At 43.7% G+C, this 14588-nt stretch overlaps 1 protein-coding gene across 1 annotated transcript; it reads left to right on the top strand.

Annotated features, from left to right (window-relative positions):
• The first annotated feature begins 12917 nt into the window (after window positions 1-12917).
• Window positions 12918-14588, top strand: LOC147750668 (uncharacterized). The gene has a single exon (XM_086936688.1). It carries the CDS (start codon window positions 12918-12920, stop codon window positions 14586-14588), a length of 1671 nt encoding a protein of 556 aa, XP_086792814.1.

The raw sequence follows: 14588 nt of genomic DNA, 5'->3' as shown, positions 1-14588 counted from the left end.
TGTACTAATACTTCTAGTAGTAATTAAAGCAAAAAAAATTCCATATTCGACTGATGTTGTTCTGCCTTCTTTGCTTGTAGGTGCACAAAAGACTGAAGAGGAGGTGTCTCATCATTCATTGCCTGTTCTACTGCCAGACGGACGTCCTTCTGTACTACGTCACGTGTGGTGTGAGTGACTAACCTGACCAGACATCATTCTCAGCAACTTGTGCAACTGAGTGCTGCTGCTGACATCTGAAGAAGATGGGCCCAAAGAAAGCAGGTACCAGGTCCTCCAAGACCAAGAAAGTTGCTGAGCAGAAGGAAGAACAGAAGAAGGAAGTGACACTTAAGTCTGGTGTTGACCCGAAAACTTTTTTGGGGAGAAAAAAAAGTACTCCTGCAGCAGCAGTGACCGGGGTCCAAGCTGGGGCCAGCACCTTCGCATCAGTGGGCCCAAGCAGATGAGTGGGGAAGAGGTAGCCAGCCTAATGGTGGAAAGCAGTGATACTGAGCCTGACCTGAACTTATCTCAATCTCAAAGTAGTACACATTCCACGCAAGAGGGAACACAGCAGAAAAGTGGTGAACAACAACCAGCGCCCGCAATAGTAGATGTTCAACAACCACCGCCCGCAATAGTAGATGCTCAATGAAAAGAACAACCACAACCACCACCTGTAATATTAGTTGTTCTACAACCACCGCCCGCAATAGTAGATGTTCAACAAAAACAACTACCACAACCACCACCTGCAATAGTTGTTCAAGAACCACTACTGGCAATAGTAGTTGTTGTTCCTCCCGAAGTCGGGGCAGTTCAGGAAATTAAGCCTGATGCAGAGCAAGAAGAGGCAGCACCTCATGCAGGAGATCTATTGGTTTCCAAATCCCCACCAAGGAAAAGGAGGGTTAGTCCATTGAGTTCTTCGCCAAGCATCCCTTCTGATGATCTTGACTTCAATTGGGAGCCAGAACGATCTGAGAATGAGAGGGAGAGACATCCCAAGAAGACCAGGCTAGGGAAAAGGAAGGTTCCAGGAAGCCTACCACTTATGGAGTGCAATGTTCAGCAGCCGGATAATGATGGTGATGCTGAGTCAGACCCAGTCATCACAAGCATTACTCCTGACCCTGAGGACATGGAGACCAACATTTTAACCCTATCAAGAATGGCTGCGACTAGGGATGTAGTAGCACGCATACCACCAACACAGGCCACACCAAAACTACCTCCAGCTTCCATTTTTACATTTGCACAAAGCCGGCAGCGTCCTACATCCAGCACAAGTTCCACCTCAGCAGAAGGAGGTAGTGGTACTACTGCGCAGCCACATAGTGAAGTTCACCACACAACCTCCAGTTCATCCGGCATTGGAAGTGACACTTCTAGCAGGAGACAAAAGTTAAGCTCCCCAGAGTGGGACTTCTTTACAGTTAGCGAGTATTTGTCATTCCTCTGTTAGTCGGCACAAACTATGGTACCGGAGGCCAAATGACCCATATGAAAAAACACCACGCAATCCAGTGGGAGGACCACCTACGTATCATAAAAGCAGGAACCATTAATGTTGGTGGGGAAGCAGTAGAAGGTCCACGGGTAACCGGACAGGATGAAGAGGGAGACATTCTATCTGGTAGTGGTACACTAAGTACCCCTGTCCCACTCCCCAGCACTGCAGTGGTAGAACCCAGAGCCTCCGGATCAGCAACATCTCTGTTTCACCAGAGTAAGAGTAATCCGGAGACACCAAGGAGTACGGGTGCGAAGTCTGCGACACAAAGTACTGCATCGGGGTTATCTGAAAGAAATTCCAAGCAGCTTACCATTCTTAGCATGTTTAGGCAGGAGGGAAAGTACGAGCGCAACCACCCAATAGCACGTTTGTACAATGCTAAGCTTGCTAAAATGTTAGCTCTGGACCTTCTCCCTTTTTCTTTTGTTGAAGGGGTGGGTTTCTTGGAATTTGTGACAACCCTCTGCCCAAAATGGAATGTTCCCAGCCGCTACTATTTTGCCAGAGTTGCTGTTCCAGCACTACACCACGATGTGCTGGATTGCTTGGAAAAGCCTTGCAGCAGAGTGTTGTGCATAGTATCCACCTGACAACAGACATGTGGACCAGTTGCCAAGCCACTGATTACATGTGCATCATTGCACACTGGATCTCTTTTTCAGGTGTTGGAGACAAGATATGTACAGGCATTGACATTACAGAGATTTTTAATGATACTCGCAGACATGCTACTGTAGCCATGTTTGCTTTGGAGAAATCGCATACTGCTGCAAACATTTTGGATGAGTTCAACAGCAAGATCTTTGAATGGCTGCGACCAAGAGGCCTCAATATTGGTTTTGTTGCCACCGACAATGGAAGTAATGTAGTTAAGGCCATGGAAGATGGTCGCTATTTCAGGGTCCCGTGTTTGGCACACTGCATTACTATTGTTTTCAAGACTTTCTGAAAAATGAAAGCAAAGTCAGCAACTTACTGACCATTTGCAGAAGATTATGCACGCATTTCAATCATTCTTTTAAAGCCCGGAAGCAGCTACGGGTCATTCAACGTGAGTATAAAATACCAGTCAAAGCACTCATCCAGGAGGTACCAACACGTTGGAACTCTACTTATTACATGCTTGATCAGATGTTTGAGCAGTACATACCACTTAATGCTTATGTCATGACAATGTCAAGAAGATCAGGGGATACAACTGTTATTAAAGCCATGACAGTTGAGATGTCGCAATGGGACCTCATTAAATGCCTGACAGAGATCCTAGTTCCTTTTGAGGTCTTCACACGTGCAGTCAGCAGGGAGGACTGTACTATGAGCCAAGCTATCCAATTGTTGTACATGCTAGAGCAAGAGCTGAAGGAGGTGTCTGAAACGTACGAAGGTGTGGAAGGAAAACGTGAAGCATGTAATTTTGCGAAGTCCTTAGCAAGCTGCTTATCTGAGAATACAAGGATTCAAAATAAGATTTTGTCACATCAACATTACATTACTGCCACAATTTTGGATCCACGGTACAAATTATTTGTGAACATTAATGCAGTAATTTCTTTTTCAGAAGAGGATGTTGCCAAGTACAAAACTGTAATAGCCAAGGAAGCCACTGATTTAGAAAACGAACTGCTCTCAATTAGAGGCCTGCCAGTGCCAGCCCAGGACAGTGCAAGTACTACTGAGCATCCTACATAGTCAAGTTCTTCTTCACAGCATGTGAGCAGTGCGTTTGCTTCCCAGCAGTCACCAACACAAACAATAACAGCAACCGCACCAACAGGATCTGATTCATCAGACACAAGCAAAAAAATAGCTGCTTGGTTTCTACATAAAGGGATGGGGAAGTCAGTTGCTGTCGCAAAGCAAAAAGAGGACGAGCAAACCAGAGCACCAATGAACATTGAGCGGATGGTCCAGGCCTATCTGGATGACACAACAGAGGTGTTCATGGAGCAAAGCCCATTGGTGTATTGGTATAGGACAAGAAGCCAATGGCCACTGCTCAGCAGGCTGGCGATAAAGTATCTAGCTTGCCCTGTTGCAAGTGTCTCTTCTGAGCATGTGTTCAGTGCTGCTGGTGCCATTGTGACTGTGAGAAGGACCAGTCTCTCGCCCAAAAGCGTGGCAAGGTTAACCATGATAAAAATGAACCAGCACTTGATACCACCAGACTACAAAGTCCGTGAATCAGAGCTGGAAGAGGAGAGCGAGTCGGAAGAAATAAGTATTGGGTTACAGGACCTACTTCTGTCAGAAGAACCACCAGGGTTTGAGTACGAGCTCCTCTTCCCTGACAACTAGGCTTGGAAATTGTTACATTCTCGCTTCCTTTATTTATCCCTTCCTTAGTTATTTGTGAGTATCTGTCTTTCTGACTCAAACTTGAAAACCAACACCATCTTCCTTTCTCTTTTAATTACCTATTGGAGTTGCACATCTGAGCATTTACTGTGCACTCCACTCATCAGAGTCCTGCTCCATCTTCCTGACACACCCTAAATACATTTCCATCTTGCCATACTTTGGATGGAGATGGACAATAGTGCAATAATGTAGCCTCAACAGTCCCTCCATAACAAGTGAAACGTACGTGACTACAGCCATCTTCTGTTTTGTTTCCAATCTGAAATGCATCACTGTCTTAAGGCTGCACCTCTGTCTGCAGGCATACACAACTCTTCAATGTCAGAACTTGAGCAGGGCTCCAAAATTAAAGTAAATTCGTCATCACTTTCAGAAGGCTCTTCTGCATCTGTGATCTGACAGTCACAAAGAAGAGAAAGACAGGTTTATGAAATAAATGATGCCATACATTGCATTGGCTGCTTGCTGACTCAGAGCAAATGTGCAAGAAGTAGAAGTATACTAGTAGTTTCAAAGTGCTTGTGTCTCAAGTGATGGTCAATGTTTCCATGTTGTTTAATAATATGTATCCAATTGTACTCCTACTACTGCAGGTGCAGTCTGGACTTAATCGTAGTCACTCACTACATACTTAGTTGCTGTTTATGGTCAGTTGGAGAACACGTACACGTCCCACCCCGGATGATGATGATGATGACCACCATACCATCTTTGCATGCTGTCAGTCAGTTTGATCGGAGATGATTGATGGAATATGTCCAGGAGGTGGAATACAAGGTAAACACACAACCAATCAACAAGAAGCACAGCGGACCTAGGCTACATGTGTGTGCAGTGGTGGAATGGAATAGTGGTATGATTGACATTGGCGCATTGATTTACCTTAATCACTTGTTTTGGAAATACTAGGTTGATGTATTGTATATGTCTTTTGCCTGGAACTCTGAAAAATGTAGGTAAATGGAGTTTGGGCCACAGACTCACGTCCCGGTGTTGTGGTGTGGCCCTGTAACTGTTCTGTGCTGGCTCCTATCTTGTTGTTCTTTTCAATGACTGCTGTGCAACTAGAAGAGTAGAGCTAATCAATGTATCCAAGCAGCCTCAGTCTGAAAATCTTCTCGCTCACGAGTCTTGTCTTTTTCGCACTACACCGTAATTGATTTTTATGTTTTCATTCTGTTAACTTATTTTGTAATACCCCATTTGTTCTTTCATCAACACTTACAGGCCGGCCTTTCACCCAGCGCTACTATTATACGTGGAGCAACAACTCACACTTACCTTACCAATCCTCCTCATCATCATCATTCTGCCAGAGGCGCCCAAGAATGATATAATCAATTAATCAGTCACAACAGTGTCCATGGAAGGGAGGAAAAAATGAATGACGAGATAACTACACATTTGGCCCTGGATAATACATTAACTTTAGTATCATTTTCATATTTTTCTTTGATTCCTTTTTCCTCTTCATTTATTTCACGCTTGTGTTTGGTAATTGATTGTTCAGGTGGAAATACAGTTTTTAGTAATGGACGAAAGCTCCTCCATTTTGTGTTTCCCAGACACCATTTTGTATTAGTCTCTTTAGCTTGCCACCTCAGCACATATGGTGTGGCCGCTTCAACTGCACAAAGAAATGTTAATACACCAGTCGACCCCAGAGCATATGTTTGCACTTCACTTTATGACGCACAAGTAGAGCAGGGTGTATTGTTTAAAGGTCAATGACTCATTTGCTCAACTTTCCTATCTAAGTAATGCCAAATGTATTACAGTTAACTAAATACTGCCGATGGAGACAAATTACTGTTGACACAAGAAGATGTAACCTTTTGTTCTATATCCGATTGAGTAATCAAGTGAGCGCCTGACTCTGTAACCACAGGCCTGTCTATGTTTATACTTGGCACAAGTGATGCATAGTTCTGCTTTATTTCTATGGGCCACACAATTACTGATGACAGATGTGATTTAGTGAATCATCTTTATATTTGTGTTTCACATGCCATGTATACATATTTCCAGAATGACTGGTCCTGACTAGTACGTGGGACCGTCCTGGGGTCGTTAATCATCCTTGGCAGTTGCTGATTTGTCATATCCATTCCCACCTACGCTTATTCCAGCACAAAAGTATATAAGGCTGTCTATGACTTTGTAAGTTGTCCACTTTCCTCATAGCCACATGGAGCTGTGAGGTGGTGTACCCGCTCGAGCGCAATAAATCTTTTTATGTTTCAGTTACCTCCGACTGCTGGTCTTCCTTTGTAAGCATACCTGGGCGAGGTAGAAGAAATCCACTTCGACAGGCCTGGCGACTCTGGTGGGACCTCTCCGTGGGACATCCAACGGCTACCTGAGTCCGTGGTTGAGAGGTGCGACTGAGGACCGAATGATCGTAGGGGCCCCTGCACGAAGGAGACAGCGTTTCTCCGCAGCAGCTGCCATCTGAAGTCCCGACTGGCCTCTTGACATAGGATTCCCCGGCAGAGGTCCACGAGCTGATCCCTTTTGAAACAGACGTGTTGTCCGAAGACCAACAGTCGGACGATTTAAAGGACACACCACAGATTGGTGAGATTGTTCTGTTGCATGTTTTGATAAAAAGAAGTTTTGTAACTAAGTTTTGAATAAGTTGTGGTTAAAAGGGTAAAAGGATAGTTATAACTATAATATAATAGGAACAATGAAGAAATGCATTTCTAAAACGTTCTGTTGTGTAAGTTCAGGTTACCGGTTGGACGAAAGCGTCCCCAACCCTGTTGAAGACAGTCCTGGTTGGATATTGATGATAAAAAAAGGAGTAGCTGTGAACCTATACAATAGAGTATGGCATGAGTACACAAAAAAGATAAGCTATTACAGTTTCCTATTGATGGTACCTTTGATTTAGCTTAATTACAGTATTTACAGCAATGTATGATGGAACGAAAAGTCCGACCTGCTATGTTTGAGGCATTTCAAACGTGGGAGAAATCTGCTAGAACTAGGGCCATGAAACAAAAACAAGACAGGGAAAGAGAAAAGAATAAAACAACTACGGCCAAAGTAGCAGAATATAATGATATAAAGATAAATGAAAATATTGAACAGCATGACAGAGAATTTCGGATGAAAACAGAAAAGTGTTTTGTCGCAGTAGACAAAAGAAATTGCCCGCCTGTCGATGAGGTATTAGAGGACTTGTTAGACAAGCCTCTCCCATATAATATCCAAAATCCTGTTCCCCCAGGTCCCGGTATTGGGGGCCAACAACTTAACATTGTTGCCCCACCACAAACACAGCATGTGCTCCCTCCTGCTGTGCCGGTCCAACAAGCATCCGCCCCTGTTGTACCGGCTCAAGCCCAACAAACAGCCTCTCCTACTAATAGTTTGCAGGGCACACATGGATCTGTAGGAAACACCCCAGCAACATCGTCCGCCCCAACACTTTCCAGCAAGACGCTTCCAATATCAATGACACCACTTGCACCAGTGACGCCACTGGCTTCACAAAGTGATTCCCCCACAGTATATACACACAGACCATACGATTGGTTGAGTTCCCCATACCTTGGTTCACCAAGGACGGACAGACGGGTGTCAGACATATATGCTAGACACACACGATTAGGTGTTGCAGAGAAAGATACTATAAAGAAAATGACACAAAAATGGATGGACTTAGGGGAAATAACTAAAATAGAAGCCCGGGAAACATTTGACGGAATGGAGTTAAGAGCTAAGAACTTTGTCATTAATAGTATGGTAAATAGATTGTTCAACCATTGTCATCTCATAATGGACAACGGTACAGTTTTTTTACAATCACCAGGATGGTTACGACAATTATGGAGGGATAGCGAAAACTCCATATTAACAGACACACAATGTAAGGATGCATTCAATGAATGTTATCATTACCAAAAAGAACTAGATGCCATTATGTGTGATACTACTAACAAACATATCCACCAACATTATGGCCCAGGACCAGAACTCAGAGATAATGCTTCAGCTTACCCTATGAGAGAGGTACATCCACTTCCTAATCCAGGAGGTGCAAATCTCGCCGCTATCCCACAATTTGTGCACACTCCCTGGACTAGGGCAGATTTATTGGCCCTGAAAAAAGAGTTACCTGACCCTAGAAGTAATCCAAAATTATTTTATGAAAACCTTGAATCCGCTCTTAATTTAACACCTATGCTACTAAAAGATATCGATTTTCTATTCGATTTTCTGGTACCACAAGAACTATGGCGCCCAGTCAGGGATCATGATTCTCCAAATATTAACTGGGGAGCCATAACGATTGCGGATACTGGTAGAGGAGCCGGACAGGATGTGCCAGCAGTACTAAAAGCTTTACCCGGACACATTATAGCACGCATGCAGGAAATTTTGCCTAGACAAAAAGTGGACTGGGATAAAATGACCGCTTGTAGACAGAAAGAGGGAGAGGAAGTGACTGATTTTTTCAGCAGAATAGAATAGGTTTTTAAAGGGTATAGTGGACAGGACATTCAGACAGTACAAGGAAAGCGCATTTTTGCTAACCAGTTCATTAATAACATTTTACCTGACTTATCAGACAGTATAAAGACATACGAAAGTACCTGGACTGCTAAGGACCCAGCTGAGTTATTTACAATGGCTTGCTATTATGAGAATAAGAGAAACTCAGAAAAGGGAAAGAAGGATAAGCAAATGAAGGAATTAAAAACAAAGGCATTGATGCAGCAAGCTTTTCCTGACAGAGGAAGGTCAAGAGGACGTACAAATTTTCAGAGGGGAGGTGGACGTAGTCGTGGGGTTGGTCGAGCTGTTTCAGCTCCGGCGCAACAGAGAGCAGGGTTAGGATACAATCAATGTGCTAACTGCTATCAGGAGGGACACTGGAAGAACGAGTGCCCTTTGTTACAGGGCCAGGGTCAAACTATGAGAAATAATGCAAACACTTACAGAGGAAATTCAACTCCCCGTGTAGACAGGGGGAGAGGTAGAGGACAGCAGAGAAATTACAGTGACACTGAGCAGACAAATTATTTTGACAATAGAAACAGAAACAATGCATATTTCACTCAAGATTATGCACAATATGATGACAACGAGGACTGGACGCAATAGGGATGCCCAGGAGAGGACAGGGAGCGAGTGCAGATACCAGTGGATTCTTCAGGCCCATATGTAAAAATGGTAGTTGGAGGTGAAGAGAGAAAATTTCTTCTAGATACTGGTGCCACTAACACATCCATTTCCCACCGCTTGCTCCCCCATGTTCCTCTCTCGGGAAGATTAGATAAGTCGGTGGGATTTTCAAATGCTGTTGTCACAAGCCCCATTTCGCGACCATTGGATTTCACAATTGGTCCTATAACAGGGAGTATGCCATTTGTACTAACAGAGAAATGTTCGCTAAATTTGCTTGGTTTAAAGGCTTTGAAAATGATGCATGCTACTATATACTGTACACCAGATGGTGTCTATCTGACTTGTAAGAAACAAGACGTGTCCAGACAATACATGGTTTCAGACAAACATGACATACCACCCGAACTGCAGGATATTGATCCAAAATTATGGGCACATGGACCAAATGATGTAGGTGAAATGGATATTGAGCCAGTACATATTACATTAAAGCCAAATGTCAGATTGCCTCGCATTCCCCAATATAAAATATCAAAAGAAGGTGAGGAGGGTATTAGATTAGTCATATCAGACTTATTACAACGTGAAATCATACAAGAAGTTACAAGCAGTCCATGTAACAGTCCAATTTTACCTGTGGTTAAACGTTATGATGGAACGGGACAAGTCAAATATAGGATGATTGTTGATTTGAGAGCCATAAACAAAATAGTGGAACCACAATACCCAGTTGTACCTGACATTACAGCAATGTTTTCATCTGTACCACCTTCAGCCCAGTGGTTTACAGTAATAGACCTGAAGAATGCTTTCTTCAGTATCCCCATACACCCAGACAGCCAGTATTTGTTCAGTTTTAGTTTCCAAGGGCGATCATATAAATTCTGTCGTGTTCCCCAGGGGTATACTGAAAGCCCTAGCATCTATAGCCAGGCAGTAAAGAGACAATTAGATGACTGTGCGTTGCCACCAGGTACAGTATTACTGCAATATGTAGACGACTTACTAATCACAGCTGAGACAGAGGACATTTGTAAGCAGGCTACGCATGATGTTCTAGCATTTCTTGCTCTGCATGGACACAAGGTTTCGCCAGCTAAGTTACAATATTGTCGACAGGAGGTAACTTACTTAGGTCATCTCCTGTCGAAAGGTGGGAGGAGATTATCATCTGAGAGAATACAAACAGTGCAGAACATTCCCAGACCTAGAACTCAGAAAGATGTGCGTGCATTTCTTGGAATGGTCTCCTTTTGTAGGCAATGGGTACCAAATTTTTCTTACCTGGCCAAACCATTACTGTCTTTAACTCACAAAGATGTGGAAGATCCTGTTCCTTGGGATAAAGAACATCAAGATAGCTTTGTGGCTTTGAAAACTGCTTTATGCAATGCACCTGCTTTGGGCACACCAGATTACACTAAGAATTTTTGCACTGTTCGTACATGAGAGAGAGGGGTGCACAATGGCTGTACTAACCCAGAAAAATGGAGAGAAGAATAGACCATGTGCCTATTTTTCCTCAACATTGGATCCGGTAGCGAGAGGTCTACCGAACTGCCTCAAAAATATTGCTGCAGCGGCTGCTGCAGTAAGACAGGCAGACTCTATTGTACTTGGACATCCAGTTATGGTTTACGTACCTCATTCAGTAGACATACTGCTGAATAAAACCAAAACTCAGCACTTAACTAATGCTAGGTTGACTCAGTATGAGCTAATACTAATGGCCACTAATGTGACCTTGCAGAGGTGTAACACCATAAACCCAGCTACTCTGATGCCTCTCCCTTCGGAGCAGGATGAAGTACAACATGATTGCGTGATTGTCACTGAAACTGAAACGAAAGGTCGAGTAGATCTGACAGACATACCAATGCAAAAAGTTGATGGAACACTATTTGTGGATGGCTCTTGTCTAAAGAGACCAGATGGAACTACCTCCGCAGCCTATGCAATCACAACTAATAAAACAGTTGTTGAAACATGTAAAATAGAACAGATGTCTGCTCAGGCAGCTGAGTTGATTGCCCTAACTAGAGCATGTGAGCTTTCAGAAAACTTAGCCGTAAACATTTACACTGATAGTCAGTATGCATGGGGGGTGGCACATAACTTCGGCCGATTATGGGCCGAAAGGGGGTACATCACATCTGGAGGTGCGAAAATACAGCACGGCACCTTGATCACAAGACTGCTAAATGCCCTTGCATTACCAACTAAGTTGGCCATCATGAAGTGTAGCGCACACAAGAAAATCATAGACCATGTAGGTCAGGGAAACGCCTTTGCCGATGAAACAGCAAAACACACTGCGTTGAATGAGTACACCTTAACATATGTAGTGTCAAAAACTGATGAGGAGGAGACAAACATTGATCCCTACAAAGAGATAAAAGACATTCAAGAATTTGCAAGTGAAGATGAGAGGAAGCAGTGGGTTAAGGAAGGATATTATTTTGACACGCACTTTGGGGCTTGGATGCACACACTGGGACATTTGAAAAAGTGGGTCCTGCCCGACAGTTTTCTCCTACCTATGCTTCACATGGTTCACGGTCCCGCACACTTGGGGGCTGATGGAATGACAAATACCATTGAAAAGATATGGGTCAACAAAAACATTAGGAAGACAGCTGTAAAATTATCCAAGAACTGTATGACCTGTGCTCTCCACAATGTGGGAAAGGGAATACAAGTACCACCTGGTCATTTCAGATTGCCAGAATACCCCTTTGAATGCCTACAGATGGATTACATAGAAATGCCCCCTGCCAATGGCAAAAGATATGTTTTGGTCGTTATATGTAGTTTCTGTAACTGGGTGGAGGCATTCGCTTTAAAAGACAACACCGCATTGAGCACAGCTAAAATGTTGTTGAGAGAGTACTTCTCCCGCTATGGCTTGGCCAGAAGTCTCTGGAGTGACAACGGGGTACATTTTTCGAATAAAATAATGGACCTAGTCTGCCAAGGGTTGGGGATAAAGCAAAGTTTTCATTCAGTTTATCACCCAAAAGCAGCAGGGCTTGTGGAACGCTGTAACGCTACATTGAAAAATAAACTGCAAAAAATATGTGCATCAAGCACTCTCAGCTGGGTAGATGCATTGCCCTTAGCCTTGTTCTCCATGAGGACAACTGTTACATCCAAAAACAGACTTTCTCCATATGAACTGGTCATGGGGAAACCAGCAAATGTCTATGGGTTTGCTTCTCCACCAAAGTTGCAAGAATTGACGCATTCTGCTTTGTTGGATTATTGTAAAGAACTAACTTCTGCCCTGTCTACCATTCGCCAACAGGTCAGAGACACATGGTCCCCGCCTCTGGAAGGAGAAGTACACAACATCAAACCCGGGGACTGGGTCCTGACCAAAAACTTTGTGAGTAAGAACAGACTGCAGCCCAGGTGGAAAGGGCCAGCGCAAGTTTTATTAGTCACACAGACGGCGATTCGATGTGACGGACACAAAAATTGGATTCATCTATCAAATGTGAAGAGAGCACCACCGTTCTGGCCAAAACTGCCCCCGGAAGAGGACCGTTCTGACCGAAGGACTGGTGACTGCATTCCTGCACGCATTTATGACCAACAGGCTGCATCAGGATACAATCTACGCCCAAGGAAGATGAAGAGTGCTTAGGACGGAGCAAGCACCAACTGCCACGCACTGAACAGTGCCAACTTTAAAGGACTAACTTGTGCAGTGAGGTTAGTAAAATAAGGACACTGCCGACTCTGATCCGAAAAGAGAATAAAGGAATACCTCCGAAGCCCAGAGACCAAGAGGAGAAGAGAGTGTGAGGTCGAATTTGTGTTAATACTACCAATTGCAAGGTCTGTAACAGTGAGGCCTATAACGAACACTGTTGAACTGCCGCACTTGTGAGATTGTATAAATCAAACTTCTGAGAAACGAATGGTATTTCCGTTTGGAAGAATAACAAGACATCTTCCTTTACTAGAAATTGAGGATACATATTCCACTCTTAATGTGAACAAAAGGGGGCGTTGGTACTCCAAACTATGCATATTTTGTATGTTATTTTGCATAATGTCTTTGGTCATTGGATTATTATATCTCCTAGAGCTCTACCATCCTATTGCAAAAACAGCCCCGCCCCCATCAGAGCTTCCCTCTGACTTTGTCCCCTCAGTTACAGTACCACCAGAGGATATGGACCAAAGAGAGGAGATGCGTCATAATTCTTTCCTTACCTTACTTCATCAGACCCATCAAGTAATTGATAAAAATAATTGTTGGATCTGTATGCAATTCCCAGCCTATGTAGACGAAGGTGTACCCCTTCTCCAAGTACCCTTGCCATTTGAAGCATCTTGTTATGCATTACACATTGCAATGCTGAAAGTTGAGCTAATAGGGGTCTTCAGCAGCTTAGTAAATTCCCGTTCTACCACTAGAACATCAACTGCTTCCGTGTACACCCATTATGATAAAGACATTCTCCAGTCAGGGAATTGCTCTGAAGTTATTTTACCAAATGCAACGTTCCCATTTTCTAACATATTCACCCCACTGTTGTTGGTAAAAAATGATAGCACACCTCCGCTCCATAGGGACACCAGAGAGATACCCTTTTTGAAAATGAGGCAGCGTAGTGTGCTTGGGAGTATATGTATTAGGAGCAATGGTACCGCCAACATGGGGAATAGTACCAATTGCAATATGACATTTGAAGTGTCTTCCCAGGAAATAACTGTTCCACTCTATATCGGTGACTCAGTTTATTTCATTTGTGGTTCCAGGGCCTATATATGGCTACCAGTGAATTGGGGTGGCTGTTGTCACCTGGGTCTTGTAACACCAGCAATGTCTGTAAAAAGTACTGCAGAAGTGAATAAAGCATCCAGAACTCTGAGGGGTAGGAGGAGTGTTGATCAAGGAGATACAGCGGCTGAGATAGCTGGTGATGTACTAAAGGCCTTTGTTCCTTGGTATGGCCCTGCCATAAATTCCAGAAACATACGCAGGTTGTCCCGTCTATTAGAAGCTACTATCGAAGAGACAGCAGGCATAATTGAGAACATCACAGTTGAGCTTAAGGCTCTCAGATTAGTTTCTCTTCAAAACAGGATTGTGTTAGACATGATGTTAGCAGAACGGGGTGGAGTCTGTAGAGTGATCGGGTCCTCTTGCTGCACGTATATTCCTGACTCATCAACATCGGTTAGACAGGCTGTCAAAAGGCTATATGATATAGGTGCCCAAGCCCATAGTGATGTTGGCCCCTGGGATCCTGTAGGTTCCATTTGGAATGCCTTGTCTGCTTGGGGCTGGAAGATAGGGATGTTTCTAGTGGCTATCTTCCTTGTGGTAATCGGGTGCTGTGTTCTCATTAATTGTCTGCCCATGTGTTGCCAGTGTTTGGGGCGATTGCTAAAACCACCCCCAATGCCCCCAGTGACTGTGACCAATGCTCTTAATATGAGGCATGTTGTAACCCAACAATTGATGGATATTGATATCTCAGATAATAACCCTTCTGACGCAAATACTGTTGATTACGTCAATGAGCGCAGCGAGGCCCACTATAGTAACAGCCGGCCCATATATGAACATGTGCATTAG

This window comes from Lissotriton vulgaris, chromosome 1_1, assembly GCF_964263255.1.
Source record: "Lissotriton vulgaris chromosome 1_1, aLisVul1.2, whole genome shotgun sequence".
NCBI lineage: Eukaryota > Metazoa > Chordata > Amphibia > Caudata > Salamandridae > Lissotriton > Lissotriton vulgaris.
Note: the sequence above shows the minus strand (reverse complement) of the source record. Positions and strands in the feature narration are given on the sequence as shown.

Excerpts from the sequence above, each read along its gene's own strand:
- LOC147750668 (XM_086936688.1), top strand. The coding sequence starts at position 12,918 with ATGGTATTTCCGTTTGGAAGAATAACAAGACATCTTCCTTTACTAGAA.